Here is a 14,964-nt window from a genome sequence, read left to right on the forward strand (position 1 = left end):
AGAGCCGTTCCACAATTCAGTTAAGATCCATGCAAGCATTCAGTTGAAATTGAAGAGAGCGACGAGTGCAGAGCCGACCAATACTAGTGGAGAGGTGATGACACCCATAGCACCTGAGTGATGGCCGTGTTTGTCGTGTGGGATGCGACGTTCGAATTCGTGTTGAGACATCTTGTCGCGCTTGTGTGGGTGTCCATGACCATGTCCATGACCGTGACCATGTCCTTCAAAGCCACCTTCTTGTCTCTTGTGGTGGTGTTCATGCTCGTGATGGCCATGGTGTCCTCCTTCAAAACCCCTTGGGCCGTGGCCATGTTCGTGGTGACCATGGTGCGCACCCTCGAAGCCTCTTGGACCGTGGCCATGCTCGTGGTGGCCGTGTCCATGTTCGAAGCCTCTTACTTCGTGTTGGCGATCCTCGTCTTCCTTCTTCTTACCAACAACTGCGTGCTTCTTTTCCTCGTCTTCTTGACGCTTGTGGTGGCCGTGGTGATCATGGTGATCGTGGTGGCCACCTTCAAAGCCTCTTGGGCCATGTTCATGTCCGTGGTGTCCGTGTGGGTGAAGACCTTCGAAACGAGCCTGTCGAATGTAAGACAAAATTAATCAGACGAGAAAAGTACTCACAAAGTGACCATGTTCGTGTCCGTGACCATGTTCAATACCATGGCCATGACCTGGTTGTGGAGCAGCGTAAGAGGTAGTTGCGATAGCAGCAGCGACGGCGACAGTTGCGATTGATAACTTCATACTTGCTCTTAGTGTAGATAGAAGAGGTGGTTGATGAGTATAAAAGAGAATAATCGTTGGCTTAAATACAATTCAGACATGCTCAATCCCATTCCATACTTTCATAATCAAATGTCTAGGTACGTCATGCTGATATTTCATTCTTTACGGCTGATATGCTATCACCTTATTGGTCGATATAACGCTTGGAAGATCTTCGCATTGCTTCCGCATAACTGAGCAAATGATATTTTTGGTCAAATATGTTATTATAAAAAAGGTGAAAATTTAACTTTTTTACAAGGACGTAACTAGGATAATAGATATTGTGATGAATGTATATTATATAGATCCCCTGAGCGTTGTTTTAAAATGTATTCAAGTATGCATGTATTTGAAGTAGTCAAACAGATGTGCTTGACTGTTACTGCAACTTTCGACTTTGATAGATCTATTACATCAAGTAAAGCATTATTATAATTTTTGGTCCTCATTACATACAGGTTCATCCCATTAAAGCCAATATTTCCAAAATAAAATGTTTCTGAAACCATGTGACTTCTCACTAAATCAGGTTTTTGTAGAAGTATTAAAATGTTCATTTGAAAGAGATATGTACAAAGAGTTCAACATTAGAGAAAAGAATAAATAAGTATATTAGAGCCGTTCCACAATTTCAGTTAAGATTCCATGCAAACATTTAGTTGAAATTGAAGAGAGCGACGAGTGCAGAGCCGACCAATACTAGTGGAGAAGTGATGACACCCATAGCACCTGAGTGATGGCCGTGTTTGTCGTGTGGGATGCGACGTTCGAATTCGTGTTGAGACATCTTGTCGCGCTTGTGTGGGTGTCCATGACCATGTCCATGACCGTGACCATGTCCTTCAAAGCCACCTTCTTGTCTCTTGTGGTGGTGTTCATGCTCGTGATGGCCATGGTGTCCTCCTTCAAAACCCCTTGGGCCGTGGCCATGCTCGTGGTGGCCGTGTCCATGTTCGAAGCCTCTTACTTCGTGTTGGCGATCCTCGTCTTCCTTCTTCTTACCAACAACTGCGTGTTTCTTTTCCTCATCTTCTTGACGCTTGTGGTGGCCATGGTGATCGTGGTGACCGTGACCGTGGCCTTCGAAGCCAACCTCTTGTCTTTTGTGGTGGTGACCGTGTTCGTGGTGACCATGGTGCTCACCCTCGAAGCCTCTTGGACCATGACCATGTTCGTGGTGGCCGTGGCCGTGGCCATGCTCTAAGCCTCTTGGACCGTGGCCATGTTCATGGTGGCCATGATGTCCTCCTTCGAAACCTCTTGGACCATGGCCGTGTTCGTGGTGACCATGGTGCTCATCCTCGAAGCCTCTTGGACCGTGACCATGTTCGTGGTGACCGTGGCCGTGGCCATGCTCTAAGCCTCTTGGACCGTGGCCATGTTCATGGTGGCCATGATGTCCTCCTTCGAAACCTCTTGGACCGTGACCATGTTCGTGGTGACCGTGGCCATGTTCGAAGCCTCTTACTTCGTGTTGGCGATCCTCGTCTTCCTTCTTGTTTCCGACTACTTCATGTTTCTTATCTTCTCCGCCATCTTGACGCTTGCGGAAGCCGCTGCCATCACCAGATCTTACATCATGTCCGTGTCCGTGGTGACCGTGGCCATGTTCGTGATGACCACCTTCAAATCTCTTATATTCATGTCCGTGGAATTGATCGTGGTGTTCGTGGTGGAAATCTCCACGCTTGTGGTATGAACCACGACCACCTCTACCTGAGCCACCTCTTCCTGATCCACCTCTGCCACCAGCATTGAGACCATCTTCAGCTGGTAAACCTAACATCTTTGCAAATTTTCCTGTGTCTTTGCGTTTCTAGGAACTGTTAAAACATCTCGCAATATATCAGAAGTACCTACATCGTGATGTCCGTGACCATGTCCTTGTAAATGCTTGTGATCAAAGTCACCCTCTAATCCTCTTGGACCATGCTCGTCGTGACCAAAGTGGTGGCCGTGTTCTAAGCCAGCGTGACCATGTTGTGGTGCTGCTTGTGTGCCAACGAAGATGGTTGCGACTGCTGCTACTGTTGCAATTGAGAAACGCATGGCTAAGTGAAGAGAAGAAGAGTTGATTAGTTGTTGATGGAGTAAGAGAAGCCAGCAACTGGAGACTTTATATTGTTGAGCACATTCCGTTTTTCGTCCACGATCTATTCTTGGGTCTTGGTGGTATGAGTATGAAGAAATATGAGGAAAGAATGCTATGATCTCATTTTTTAGATAAGGAATGTCTTCACATTGTTACTAAAAATACAACAACTTAACAAATAGGTGACTGGCTAAACAGCTGTTATATCGCTGTTAGTGGTTTCGTCGATTAGACCGGCTGATTCCGCTACCCTTTCGTCGATTTCTTTGTTTGCATTCTCGTCATCCTCTTCATACCCCAATGCTATGAATGAAGCGAGCACGAACATAGAACCTAGCATTCCTTTGATTGTCAATGTGAGCTGGTTGAGAATGTAATCTCCAAGAATGGAAAATGGTAATGTGAGACTAATTCCTACTGTCGCGACAAGTGGAGTAGTCTTCAACATCGCTTGAAGATATAAGTAGTCCGACGAGAATGTTACAAACATGTTCAATAGGAGAATTAGGACAACAGATGACCTGTTCGGTATTTCAAATGTTTCAATGCCAGTCCAGTGCAGTAAAACCAATAATGGCCAGCAAAAAACTGTGTTTATGGCTCCAATGAATCCCAAAAATAGTGGGAAGTCAATATGTGACTCGTCTCCTACAGAAGCTTTGAGTAGGAGGATGTATATACTGAAACTGAGTGCGGAAAGCAAAGCCAGTAGATCGCCAATCTGATTTCTATTAGGTTATATGTGATATACTAACAAACACCTACGATTGATAGGTTTGACGAAGCTTTAACAGAACTTGCATCAGACACAGCTACCAGTATAGAACCAAAGATACTCGCAAATACGGCCAGTAATTTAGTGAATGAGAACCTTTCTATCCGCAATAAGCAGGCTATCAGGAATGTCCAGAGTCCGGAGGTAGAGCTAAGAATTGTCGAACTAGCAACGCTTGTATATTCTAAGCTGGCGTTGACGGCGAAGTTTGCTAACAACCACCAGAAAGTAAATTTCGCAGACATAATAAAAGTCTGATTAAATGATAGCTTTTTACTGTCTATTTCTCTATATCCGAACAAGTGTGGTATCAAATATGGCGTAAAAGCGGCAGAAGTGATATAAGTGAGCCTATGAAATAAATTACTATGATGTTAATAATAAATTGAATAAGCTCACAAGAATGGCTTCTTGTACCCGCTCGTAAACATGATATCCGTAATCTCATAGCTAAAGACCCAGAGGACGGCAACAACGATAATCTGGTATATTGTTATTGTTATACATAGATATTAGGTCTTTACTGACAAACAGACAACCAATATAGTAATTATATTGATAAGATGAAGATGACAGCATTAATGAAAAGTGTAATTTACAATAAATTACTTGATGGACCATCTTTTGAAATCTAAAATTTTTGCATCCATGCTCTTGAGGTGATCTAAGACACTTTCACCTTCAGCACCTCCAAGGAGCTCCTGACTGTTGAAATCTTCCAAAGTTTCTGATGGGATAGCAACTGATTGTCTTGCTATCTTCTTTGCCAGACTGCTAGCTGTTGATTCATTGCTAGTATTAGAGACTTCCAAGTCTATCAGACCAGCTAATGTACCCAATTCGACAGGTGAATTTGACTCGTTTTGTAATTTGTTGTGAGTAAACTGTCCGAGTAATCTAAACGGAGATGATTTGTCGGTTGCAGGATTCAAGCTAAAACCTGAGAATCTTTGTAAGGTAATATTTTCGCCCACATTAGCTATTGTTTGAGTGATAGCATCTTTTATCGAAGTATTAGAGGATGTAGAAGGCGTTGAATCAGGGTTTGACTGTATCAAAGGTGCGCTTAAGATGTCACCATTCAAATCTATGTCTTTGAATCCGTTGGATTCGTTCAAGAAGGCTAATGTATGACTAACATCCTGTACCAACTGCTTGAAATTAGTTGTTCTAGCAACGAAGTCTGTCTCGCAGTTAACTTGCAAGATACCACCTCTAGCTCTATTCAATGCAGGTACACCTGTCGTTATAGGGAATCCATTGTTGAGAATGATGGTACCAATCAAACCCTCACTACCAACACCTCTATTGAGTGCTTTCTCAGCCTTTTTGGTTGAATCTCTCTCTAAAATAGTCTCTATCGCCTTCTTTGAACTAGTCAAATCATAGTTTCCATCCTTCAAAGCAGCCATTGCTTGAGTAATTGAACAATTGTAAGTATTCCTTAACAATTTCACTAATTCAGTTCTAATAATCGTTATAATTCAGTTTTATAGCACTATTTCACCCACTTTGATGACATTATTAGCTGCTGGTTCAAATTCAAACTCACAATTGGCTATTCCTGGTGAGGATTTGAATAATTTCAAAATTTGCTATTCAGGCGATGTCGAGCGATTATCTACTGGTGGTAATCATACCTTAGCCATAATGAAAGACGAGCTATACGGTGCTGGTTTAAACGACAGCGGTCAACTTGGAACTATAGACGATAAGTGCCTCGAAGAACTCAAGTTATTGGATATACGATATGATGGATATACCCCAACACTTTGCTCAGCCAGTTGGTCTACCTCTTTCGTTCTCTTTCAATCAAACACAAAAAAGTCTTCCTTTTTGGTAAGCTTTGGTAGCGATGAATTTGGGATAAGAGGTGTTAAAGAAGGTTCTACTGTATTCACCCCTCTGTCTCTCCCTTTAGACAATCACACCGTGATTGATATCTCATCGACCTTTAGACATGCAGTAGTTCTCTTGAAACAGGTAGATAAACCACTATGGATCGTATACGGATGGGGAGCATCTAGGAAAGGTCAGCTTGGTGAAGAACACAGTGGTACATCTTTTTTAAGCACTCCACATGAACTCTATAGGTCTTCTACACCTCTTATAAAAGTTAGAACAGGAAGAGAGCACACTATTATACAATCGCAAGATGGTTTGATATGCTGGGGATCTAATCAATACGGTCAGCTCAATATCCGTGACATTTCACCAGTCCGGGACTTCGGATGCACATGGAGGGGCACAGTCGTATACGATGGACAATCTATATGGGCAGGTGGACGTAGTGGTGCACTTCCTAATAGCAATAGCAATGAAGTCTTACCCCAGCTTGTTACATCATCAATATCTGTTAAGAAAATGGTTGTAGGTAGTGAACACACACTTATCCTAGATGAAGACAACATGGTTTGGGCCTTTGGATGGAACGAGCATGGGAATCTTGGTCTGGGACATAACGAAGATCGAACTAATCCTATCTCAACTAATATAACTGCCAAGGATGTCTTTGCAGGTAATGCGACGTCATTCATAATTACATAAATATTATCAATCAATTAAACTAGACATGGCTCTCCTATAAGCAGCTTTCGTCGACTCCCATTCTCTAACCCCTTTGAATAACTTTCTCTCGAGGTATTGTTGATCAACATCATCCCAACCTAGTGAAACGATGTTGTGACGTGGTACCCAAGCCCATGTACGTTTAGAATCAAAGAACTTGACTAAATAAATAACAAATTTCGATTTTGGTCTGGCTTTCATGACGTTGTCCGGTACTACTTCAGCATCTTCTTCATCATCAACATCGTAAATCTCTGATGGGAAATGTGGGTATTTTTCTAACTTTGCCCAGACTGCTTTTCCGTTAGTCGCAACAGATTTAGTGATGAGGAACTCACCTAGTGATCCACTCGTGAAGTCAGTACTTCTCGTCGGAGGAGCGGTCCTCTTTCCACTCGATTTAGTGCTTTCTCTTGGTTTTGATTTGGTTTTCTTTGCGATTTTCTTGGGTTTGCTGCTTCCTTTATGGTCTGTATCTCCTTTGCGTTTCTTGCTGTCAGCTTCTTTCGTCTGTGGACCTTCTTCAGGTTCTTCGCTTTGCGGTACAACTGACAGTGAAGATTCTCTGGACAATTGTGGCTCTTTCGTGACGGAAGATCTTCTTTTAGACCGCCTGAGATTAGTACTGGTGCTCAAGTCATTCTCCTGATTATCAACATCGTCAATAGGTTCAGCAGTAGATTCTTCTTTTTTCACTCGCTGACTCTCTTTTTCTTTCTTGAAAGTTTTGGATGGTGATTTTTGAGCTTCTTTACCTGGACTCGTTACTTCACTTTGCTGCTCTGAAACGTCAATATTCTCTTCCTTTCTGTTGATCTCTACACTGGTATCTTTCTCTTCTGGCTTGAGATCTCTATGGGAACTTCGCAAAGACCTCTCACCTCCGCCAGAGTCGATGATGTCTTTTAATTGTTTATCTGCAATGACAGCCTGTCTTTGTTGTCGTTCTTGTAATGTGACTCTTGCTTCTTCTCTGTCATAAGGCTTGTTTTTCCTCTTGCTTTTCTTTGGTGCTCTCGACGCTCTCCGTCTCCGCTTAGAAGGCTTGGCAACAAGCTCCTCAACCTGTTCTGGTTCTTGGAAGAGACTAGTATCATATAGTTTCTCAATACCCTGCTCATCCCTTAGTACTTCGATCACTTTGGAATCCTGCTCAAAAGTAGTAATCTCACTGAGTGATTCTTCAAGGATCTGCTTAGCTAATTCTTTTTGTTTCTGTGCAGCATTGTATATAAAGGAATCCGGCATGTTATACTCCATTGCATTGTCATATACGAGATTTATATCTGCCAAGAATTCATCTTTATGCTTGTAGCTCTTCGTGTCAATTTTTGAGTATATGAACGACCAACTTCTTGGATGTTTTATTATTTCATAATAATCTGGTGCGTCTAATGTTGATACTTGCTCTGCGAATATATCGTCTGTGTCTAACCTTTAATCAAAGTCAGTTTTGAAATACATCACCCGACAACTAGTGACCTACGCGGCAATCTTCTCGAATACGAGTCGCAGTTGTTTGTCGAATGGATAGAAAAAGTTGCAAATCGTTTCAATCACATGGTTTGTCTGCTCATGTTTGGCTGCCTCTCTTTCAAGTAACTTCTCAACGAGTTGACGAGCGCGTTCAAGATCTTCCTTGATAGAAACCATATACTGAGTATTGTTAGATAAATGCCTTTCTTTGATCATGAACACTCACCTCCATCTTTTGACGTTTGTCGGCTTCACTGTGCTGTGAGCTAAGGGTTGCTGACCATGGCTGACGCATATGTAAGCTTATTAAACTAGGTAATTGTAAAACTTACCTCGAGATGTAATCTTCGTATCAAACCAGCACCCCTCCGTTTTTCTCTTTTCAAAGCCCAGTATTTTGTAACCTCGTAGACTATTTCCTGCTTGTAACTGATATCAATAGATTCAATGGCATCCAATATCCGTTCAATAACGTATTGTGGACAGAGAGGTGGGCCAGGGTTGAAATTGTGGCTATGTGCGCGTGCAGCTTTGGTCGACGACTTTACTTGCATGGGTATAACAGTTAAATCCTTATCTGCATCAAACAGTGGTGCACTTTTTATGGTCTTCGGCCTATGCCTATGACAGAGCGCCCTCATTATGATCGTCTGATCATCAGGTAAGTTCTTAGTCTTGCATAGAAGACCGAAATTCTTTGCACAGGTCGGGTGCATGGCCACAAAACACGATCTGTCATCGCATTGTATACAGGCCCCCATCTTCTCTTTGCAAATGTAACAGTTGAGTTTCCAGCGGGATTTGGGTATCTTGTCAATGCCTTCTACAGGCTCCTGGTAAACTGGGTTCGCAAGACCAGTTTCGGGTATCCAATTAGCGCAGAGTACGTGTGCCCATGCACCACTATTCGTTTGTTTGAAGGCCCCGCCTTCATTTGGACAAAGAACGCAAGAGACTGGGTTCTCAGGTGAGACCGTACACTTCCTACATAACCACTGCCCTTCTGGAATGTAGGGTATGCCATAGCAATCTTGATGTACCGCCAAATTACACCCATCACAGAAGACAATCGCGTTGCTGTTGTCGCATTCACTATCATTGCATATAACGCAGGTTGAATCCTCATTGAAGTGTGCTTTAGTATGTGACGCTGGTAACTTCTTCTGCAGGTTCAAGTACTCTTTCTCTAGTCTATCGATGATGATCTCAAAGAGCTCGTAAGTGACAGCTTCAACGTGTAGTTCAGCCCGAAAAGTGTTGAGATCGTCTAGCCACTCTTTATCTTGTATTCAGTTAGAAAACGCAGGAGATGTGTAATAGAACCCCCACCTTGCTCATCCATATCATATTCGACCTGCCGGGCCAAATCAACATCCAGTGGCTCTATATACCGGACGTAAGCATTCGATTGCTTGTACATATTCACTATCGTATTATCTGCATGCAGTTCAGAATGTTGGTAGAGAATCTACAGCGTGACTTACAGCCGAATTGAGAGAAAGACGAGTCTTCGATATGTGAGGCATTTGATTTATCATTAACGACTCTAAATTGGGCTATTGGTACAGATGATTTATCTGCGGTCATCGTTGACGCGTTCAAAGTTCACAATGACAATCGAAGTACAAAAGACGGCGGATAAAAACGTGAAAGTTGATTTATTGCCATTTTCAATAGAATATCAAGGCGTCGCTGATATTTCAACTTATTTCCATCCTATGGGGAATACAGCTGCATTCAGAGGAAGGAAGATCACAGCGAGGGATGTCAGCTTGGGTGAACGCGTACAAGGTGTATGTGTGAGCGAAATAATATCAGATGGGCATAAAAGTGCCAAAAAACCAGTCAAAGCTACCAAATACTCAATGGATGATGAGGAAGACGACGATAACGAGGAAAGTAATGACGATGAGCCTGAAGAACAGCCACAGCAATCCCAGCAGAGCGTCTCACAAGTATTTCAATCGACTGGCCACAGCTTCACTGACTTCAGAATATGGATGCCAGACGATCACGTCGCTGAGACAACTCATCCACTATGCAGGCTCGAAGAACAGCAGAAGTTGTTTACATTGGTGCGTATACTAACCTATCTACTTAATATCTAACAATTCCCCCACATAGATAAATACAATAGATTAAAAATGCATCAAATAAATTAAGAGAACCCGAAGATTATTTCGTTATTGATAAAGGGTATCTTAAACTGTATTACTTTCTTTATTACTTTGTAATTTATTGAATTGGCGAGCTGTTCGAGGTCCACACCGTTATTGCTAACATAGACGACGTAATCGTCAGGCGATATCAACGAGCGAACGAGTGATCCTAACAAGAAAAACGTTACTGCCGTAAGTAGGAATACCAGTCCGAGTGAGGTTGGTGTGTAAGCCTGTTGACAATGTTGGGGGTTGACAGTTTCAACTTCTGCGCTCGAAGTCTGAGAGATAGGTGATGTTGATTTGGAGTGCACTGGTGATTGAATCCCTTCAGGTGTTTTGTAGTTCTCAGGCGAAGGACTGGATGATGTGCTCTGGCTTACTTCATTCTCTATAAGACTGTTGTCTTCCTCTTTGGGTGGCTCTGGTGTCTTGCTCATACTAAACATCGACTGCAGCGATGGGAAAGATGGCGACGTGAAGTTTGAAAATATATTCGAGTTCGAGTTGAATATCGACATCAATGAGTTGCTTGAAACCTATGAAACTATCAGTTATGTATCATCGTAGTATATTTGCACGTACGATTTCACCTTTCGTCTCTTCTTTAGTCTCATCTTTGACACCTTCTTCAGTAGCTGGTTCAGCTGGCTCAGCTTGTTCGACTACCTCCTCCCTCTCTACACCCTTGAGGTGTTTGCCGGATATGGCCAGTGGGTTAAGTAAACTAGGCGGTATAGCAGTATCCACGTCTGAAGTTTGTCAGTAGAAATAATTATACGGAATCCTTACTCACTTGAATTAGAGAGTGGAATACAGTCAAGTAGTTCATATTTTACATCATCCAGTAAATCTTGCATAGAAAGCTTCTCCGATTTGACATCCATACTTGAGCCATTATAGAGAACTTCTTTCGTAGGTGTCAACTCATCCGCGCTCTTAATATTGAGCGTCGTTACAAGCTTGTGATGATTAAGAAGCTTAACTCTGAATGAATCCTTCAAACTACCACATTTCAATACTAATCGAAGCAGTTGCTTGTGTCTAACTCTGGCAGGATCTAAAGATGAACTCAAGTTAAAAACATTCAAATCTATCGCCATCTCATCGACAGTGTTTTGAGTGGTAGACAACGGGAGGGCTTCATCGCTGACTCTAGATTGTACATCGACGCTTATACCACCCGTATAAAGCTGCAAGTCAACAACGAGTTCCGCCAAGATGTAATCTCTGCCAAATCGTAAGGCTTGCAGAAGATTATCGAAGTTATTTCTGAAATCTGATCTGCGGATCGTAGATGTAGACGCACCGCTTATACTTCTCATCTGGGTGTTTGAACCAGTTGGGACTTTCAGTGACATTGATGAGGCCCTTTTTGCAAGATTTGATGGTGTGACATTCCTAGATTGCTGTTGCTGTTGCTGCTCAAATGATCTTTCGGGGAGTGTAGGTGATAACTGATCTATTTCGATATCATCTATTGTATCTTCTTTATCTGCCAACTTGTGCATTCCCGCCTGTCTGTCTATCTCCTCAGTTGAAAGCAGACCATGTCCGAATTCAATGTTATGCTGACCATCATATTTGTTTGATAAGACAACACTGACTTCTCCTTTCTTTGGTTTATCAATTACCCAACTGAGTTCTCCCTCTCTAAGACTGACTTCATCTGGTATTTCGCTATTCTTATTAAGAGAAAATGTTGGAATTGGTTTAAGTAAGCTAATTGGAGGTCCGTTGTTCGTTAAATAACTGTCGAGGTTATTAAGGACCTTCACGCTCAAAGTGTTGCATAGGTTGTTCACTGTCGAAGGGACATTGCCGCAATAATCAACAGCCACATAATGACTGACATTCGTAGATGGTATTAGAAGCTTCTCAGTGCTGTATGGATCAACTTCCTCCAATACCCAACTATCAATTAGGATTTTGCCATATGGTAATCTGCTCTTATTCAGTCTACTCTCATTAAAATTGTGAGCAGCCAATAGCGAGGGATCTATACTCGCTGAGGTTATATAGCGCTTGCCATTAATGTTGCTGCTGATTGTCGACGTAAAGAATGCCCTATCTTTGAATGGGAACGTAGTCCTTAGTGTGAGATACGAACTAAAACTACCACTTGTATACATTTCGAGAGGCAAATTATTCACAATTCGTTCATTATCCCATGTTTTACTATCTCTGGTAGACTTATTGAGAAAAGATGATTGTATGGCGGATGCTACTTCGTTTACGCTCCATCCTTCGATAATACGTTGTCCAACTTGTACGGGTATATCGTTTGATAGTGCATGGAACAACTTCCTTTTGATCGTTAAGTCATCTTTTTCATAAATCACGTTCCAATTTGTGTTTTTAGAACTTTCAGCTGAAACTAAATCGGTGTTGGAACTATTGCTAGCTATACTACCAGTCGTTGAAGCACTTGACCCATACAGCTGTTGCTTCTGTGATGATAGTGTGGACTTTAAGGCTGATGATGTTGTTACCGTGCTATTGTTCAAATCGTCGTGAATTCTTCTTGTCCAACTCAAAGAATCAAGTGCGCGTCTCATAGGCTCTTTATGCTTTGTAGTAGTCGTAGCATCTTGGTCCAGAGATTGTGAGTGTATACTCGACTTCTCCTTGAATGATGAGGGCGATTGCACAGGTGTTTCCGCCACATTGCCTAATTTAGAGGTGTACTTTGTAGGAATATCCTTGCTTGTAGTGGTAGATGCAGCTTCTGAGGCTGATTCATCCGTTTTCTTCTCCAAAGTTGACCATCCTTCCACTGGATCTATTTCGTTAACTTCCAGCTGCTTTTCTGCAAGTGTATCCAAAGGTACTCTCGATGGAGGATGCCGCTTCATTGCTTTCAACTTCGTGACTGCTTCTTCTGAAATTTCTTCAACTTCGACTGGTACCTTGATACCGTTGACATACACATTACCACGGTCTTTTTCTTTCTTGCTCTTAAGTATGTTGACAGCTAACTTGGAGTCAAATATGTCATATTGTTCATTTGATGGATCGACTATATTACTTGTAAGCAAATAAACGCTCTGTTGTTGGGAAAATCACATACCCTTATGTTTTATCGTTATCCAAACTCCTCCGCCTTTAGCGCTAAGTCGATGTCTACGAATACAGTCGACATCTGTTGCTGGTGGATCGATTATAACGTCAATACTATTTGCCCATATATCCAAATCGCATCTCAATAGGCATGTTATAGTAAATGTTTCTTTAGTTCTATTAGGATGTAACTCCTCCTGTGATTGGACAGGTACGAGTGTGTCAAATGGCAATATCATTTCGTATTCCAGCTTATAATTAGCCTTATCATGATCATAATGACTTGTCAATGCACGACCATTTGTTATATCCGTAAGGATGGGAGGACCTCCATATTTGATAGCAAATTCCCCAATACCTGAGAGCTGTTGTGTGAGTATTTGAGGTATACCCGACTTGTTCTGCCATCCTTTTGGATCGCTCTGTTCGAGTATCGTTACTTGGACTGTCGTAGGTGAGAGGCTCTCAATCGCGACACCTGAGAGATCGGTTTGAGACCTGATCAGATTGGTTGTCATTGGCGGAATTGACGGAAAGAGTGATGTGTCGTGTGCTGTAAATCCAAAGCAGTGTATACTGGACATTGACTTGTAAGATGTTGTAACTAGGACGTTATCTCTAGCATTTGCAGGCCATACAGGCTTGGTTTTAAAGTACCATAAATTGGAAGTGTTGTTGATATCTTCAAGTAATGTGGCATCTTCGAAGGTCTTATCCCAGAATACTCTCGAGCCGTAGGATTCGAAGACCGCAAATATATCGAATATATTTACACCAATGAATATAGCTAGATCTGGAGTCAGCAAACGATCAAAGTTTAAACATCCTACTCACCTTGTGCTCGATAAAGTACGAGCGTGGGATCAATAGTGTCAAGTTGAGTTATTGAAACACCCTTGTTATCGCTGATATGTTTCCACTTGGCTTCTGGCTCCTGCAGCAGGCTAGAGAAATATATGTAGTTCCGGCGAATCAGTGAAGCAATTTCACTTGCCTGATTTTGGGTGCGCACATTCTTCTTATTCGTCACGGAAGACTCTGCTGGTTTCTCTGAAGGAGCTAGATCATCTTGGTGGCTTACATTAGAGAGTTCTTGCATGATCGAATTTGCGTGGAACTTGTGAGCAGACGACCTGGGCAGCGCTTCACCAAGAAGCTGGTCTTCAGTATTAGTGGCTGGTTTTATTATGCCATTGTAACGTATTGAGGAAGGTGCACCGGTGGTCTTCTCAATTGAGAGACTAGAAAACTGAATGGGAAGGACTTGAATTGAGAGTGCGTTTTCGTATCTTTTAACGGAAACTTTGCAGTCGCTTGAGGTGTGTATATCCCATGAGTACTCAGCTGGAACGACCAAGTTCAATTGTGGGGAAACATCATTGATGTCATTCGGAAGGTTAACGTTAAAAGATAAGCTGTTTCTTTGAGTATTGATGAGGTAATCTGATATGCTTAAATCGCTGAAAGATGTAAGAAATGGTATATCCTTTGTGTTGTTGACTAAACTGATTAAATTCGACATAATTGAGGAGGTATTTGACTGGTTTTTTAAGTTCCACTGCCAATAGTGGTCAATTTTCGTCGTTGATTTCGTGAATACGGCGGACCAGGCAAAAAGAGGTATTTGTATGTATTGATGTGGCTCCTCAGATTGTTGGTCGATTGAAGTCGCGACGGAGACGAAAGATTTCGTGTTATAGAACGTTGTGACGATCATATCAGAGTATTTCGTACTCTTGGGCCATCCTGTGGAGAGATAGACTCGTATGATTTTCGTTTGAGAGTCGATGATGTTTAGAGTTGTTGCAGATGAGATGGCTGGGTGTATAGTAGCGAGGTACTCAGGAGTACTTAGTAGAGTAATGAACTGTATCCTATCGATGCTACTACCGTTGAGATGTAATCTAAAAACGTCATCTCTGTTAATGGACGACTTATAGAGATGGGTTTCGAGATCGTTATAAGGCAATAGAAGGGTAGTCCAGTTTGAAATATTAAATATTAAAAATTTGAGATAGCAAATTACCCAGTTTAATTCCTGATCTTTCATTTATCGTTCA

General features: G+C 42.1%; 8 protein-coding genes across 8 annotated transcripts; 2 read left to right on the forward strand and 6 right to left on the reverse strand.

The window, feature by feature from the left end:
• Positions 1–39: 39 nt before the first annotated feature.
• On the reverse strand, positions 40–750 carry WALSEDRAFT_63996 (hypothetical protein; the record flags this gene model as incomplete). Its single annotated transcript, XM_006958011.1, has 2 exons — positions 40–582; positions 628–750. The coding sequence occupies 2 exons, from the start codon at positions 748–750 to the stop codon at positions 40–42; spliced, it is 666 nt and encodes a 221-aa protein (XP_006958073.1).
• A 568-nt stretch (positions 751–1,318) lies between these two features.
• Positions 1,319–4,215, reverse strand: WALSEDRAFT_60232 (hypothetical protein). The gene is made up of 6 exons (XM_006958012.1): positions 4,170–4,215; positions 4,041–4,123; positions 3,632–3,992; positions 2,635–3,587; positions 2,188–2,590; positions 1,319–2,031 (listed from the first exon to the last, which is right to left on the reverse strand). The coding sequence occupies exons 4-6, from the start codon at positions 2,821–2,823 to the stop codon at positions 1,430–1,432; spliced, it is 1,194 nt and encodes a 397-aa protein (XP_006958074.1). The 5' UTR covers positions 2,824–3,587; positions 3,632–3,992; positions 4,041–4,123; positions 4,170–4,215; the 3' UTR covers positions 1,319–1,429.
• Positions 2,943–4,208, reverse strand: WALSEDRAFT_32351 (hypothetical protein). The gene is made up of 4 exons (XM_006958013.1): positions 4,170–4,208; positions 4,041–4,123; positions 3,632–3,992; positions 2,943–3,587 (listed from the first exon to the last, which is right to left on the reverse strand). The coding sequence occupies exons 2-4, from the start codon at positions 4,070–4,072 to the stop codon at positions 3,057–3,059; spliced, it is 924 nt and encodes a 307-aa protein (XP_006958075.1). The 5' UTR covers positions 4,073–4,123; positions 4,170–4,208; the 3' UTR covers positions 2,943–3,056.
• On the reverse strand, positions 4,208–9,111 carry WALSEDRAFT_68696 (hypothetical protein). The gene is made up of 7 exons (XM_006958014.1): positions 9,015–9,111; positions 8,018–8,967; positions 7,912–7,971; positions 7,696–7,865; positions 6,548–7,644; positions 5,153–6,502; positions 4,208–5,107 (listed from the first exon to the last, which is right to left on the reverse strand). The coding sequence occupies exons 1-6, from the start codon at positions 9,103–9,105 to the stop codon at positions 6,195–6,197; spliced, it is 2,676 nt and encodes an 891-aa protein (XP_006958076.1). The 5' UTR covers positions 9,106–9,111; the 3' UTR covers positions 4,208–5,107; positions 5,153–6,194.
• WALSEDRAFT_32352 (hypothetical protein) lies at positions 4,220–6,402 on the reverse strand. The gene is made up of 2 exons (XM_006958015.1): positions 5,153–6,402; positions 4,220–5,108 (listed from the first exon to the last, which is right to left on the reverse strand). Exons 1-2 carry the CDS (start codon positions 5,161–5,163, stop codon positions 4,247–4,249), a joined length of 873 nt encoding a protein of 290 aa, XP_006958077.1. The 5' UTR covers positions 5,164–6,402; the 3' UTR covers positions 4,220–4,246.
• Positions 4,362–6,420, forward strand: WALSEDRAFT_57275 (RCC1/BLIP-II). The gene has a single exon (XM_006958016.1). It carries the CDS (start codon positions 5,157–5,159, stop codon positions 6,186–6,188), a length of 1,032 nt encoding a protein of 343 aa, XP_006958078.1. The 5' UTR covers positions 4,362–5,156; the 3' UTR covers positions 6,189–6,420.
• WALSEDRAFT_60233 (hypothetical protein) lies at positions 8,595–14,944 on the reverse strand. The gene is made up of 7 exons (XM_006958017.1): positions 13,739–14,944; positions 12,915–13,691; positions 10,643–12,863; positions 10,430–10,596; positions 9,810–10,383; positions 9,015–9,760; positions 8,595–8,967 (listed from the first exon to the last, which is right to left on the reverse strand). The coding sequence occupies exons 1-4, from the start codon at positions 14,619–14,621 to the stop codon at positions 10,572–10,574; spliced, it is 3,906 nt and encodes a 1,301-aa protein (XP_006958079.1). The 5' UTR covers positions 14,622–14,944; the 3' UTR covers positions 8,595–8,967; positions 9,015–9,760; positions 9,810–10,383; positions 10,430–10,571.
• Positions 9,296–9,827, forward strand: WALSEDRAFT_64002 (hypothetical protein; the record flags this gene model as incomplete). Its single annotated transcript, XM_006958018.1, has 2 exons — positions 9,296–9,760; positions 9,810–9,827. 2 exons carry the CDS (start codon positions 9,296–9,298, stop codon positions 9,825–9,827), a joined length of 483 nt encoding a protein of 160 aa, XP_006958080.1.
• Positions 14,945–14,964: the final 20 nt, after the last annotated feature.

This window comes from Wallemia mellicola, assembly GCF_000263375.1.
Source record: "Wallemia mellicola CBS 633.66 unplaced genomic scaffold WALSEscaffold_8, whole genome shotgun sequence".
Lineage (NCBI taxonomy): Eukaryota > Fungi > Basidiomycota > Wallemiomycetes > Wallemiales > Wallemiaceae > Wallemia > Wallemia mellicola.

Excerpts from the sequence above, each read along its gene's own strand:
- WALSEDRAFT_60232 (XM_006958012.1), bottom strand. The coding sequence starts at position 2,823 with ATGCGTTTCTCAATTGCAACAGTAGCAGCAGTCGCAACCATCTTCGTT. Across the intron at positions 2,591-2,634 it reads ATGGTCACGGACATCACGAT|AAACGCAAAGACACAGGAAA; the intron begins GTAGGTACTTCT and ends AACAGTTCCTAG. Across the intron at positions 2,032-2,187 it reads ACATGGTCACGGTCCAAGAG|GTTTCGAAGGAGGACATCAT; the intron begins GTTTCGAAGGAG and ends ATGGTCCAAGAG.
- WALSEDRAFT_32351 (XM_006958013.1), bottom strand. The coding sequence starts at position 4,072 with ATGTTTACGAGCGGGTACAAGAAGCCATTCTT. Across the intron at positions 3,993-4,040 it reads GGGTACAAGAAGCCATTCTT|GCTCACTTATATCACTTCTG; the intron begins GTGAGCTTATTC and ends TTTATTTCATAG. Across the intron at positions 3,588-3,631 it reads CTTCGTCAAACCTATCAATC|ATTGGCGATCTACTGGCTTT; the intron begins GTAGGTGTTTGT and ends AATAGAAATCAG.
- WALSEDRAFT_57275 (XM_006958016.1), top strand. The coding sequence starts at position 5,157 with ATGACATTATTAGCTGCTGGTTCAAATTCAAACTCACAATTGGCTATT.
- WALSEDRAFT_68696 (XM_006958014.1), bottom strand. The coding sequence starts at position 9,105 with ATGTACAAGCAATCGAATGCTTACGTCCGGTATATAGAGCCACTGGAT. Across the intron at positions 7,866-7,911 it reads ACAAACGTCAAAAGATGGAG|TATATGGTTTCTATCAAGGA; the intron begins GTGAGTGTTCAT and ends AACAATACTCAG. Across the intron at positions 7,645-7,695 it reads GTATTCGAGAAGATTGCCGC|GTTAGACACAGACGATATAT; the intron begins GTAGGTCACTAG and ends CTTTGATTAAAG.
- WALSEDRAFT_60233 (XM_006958017.1), bottom strand. The coding sequence starts at position 14,621 with ATGATCGTCACAACGTTCTATAACACGAAATCTTTCGTCTCCGTCGCG. Across the intron at positions 13,692-13,738 it reads CGTACTTTATCGAGCACAAG|CTATATTCATTGGTGTAAAT; the intron begins GTGAGTAGGATG and ends CTCCAGATCTAG. Across the intron at positions 10,597-10,642 it reads TGTATTCCACTCTCTAATTC|ACGTGGATACTGCTATACCG; the intron begins AAGTGAGTAAGG and ends GACAAACTTCAG.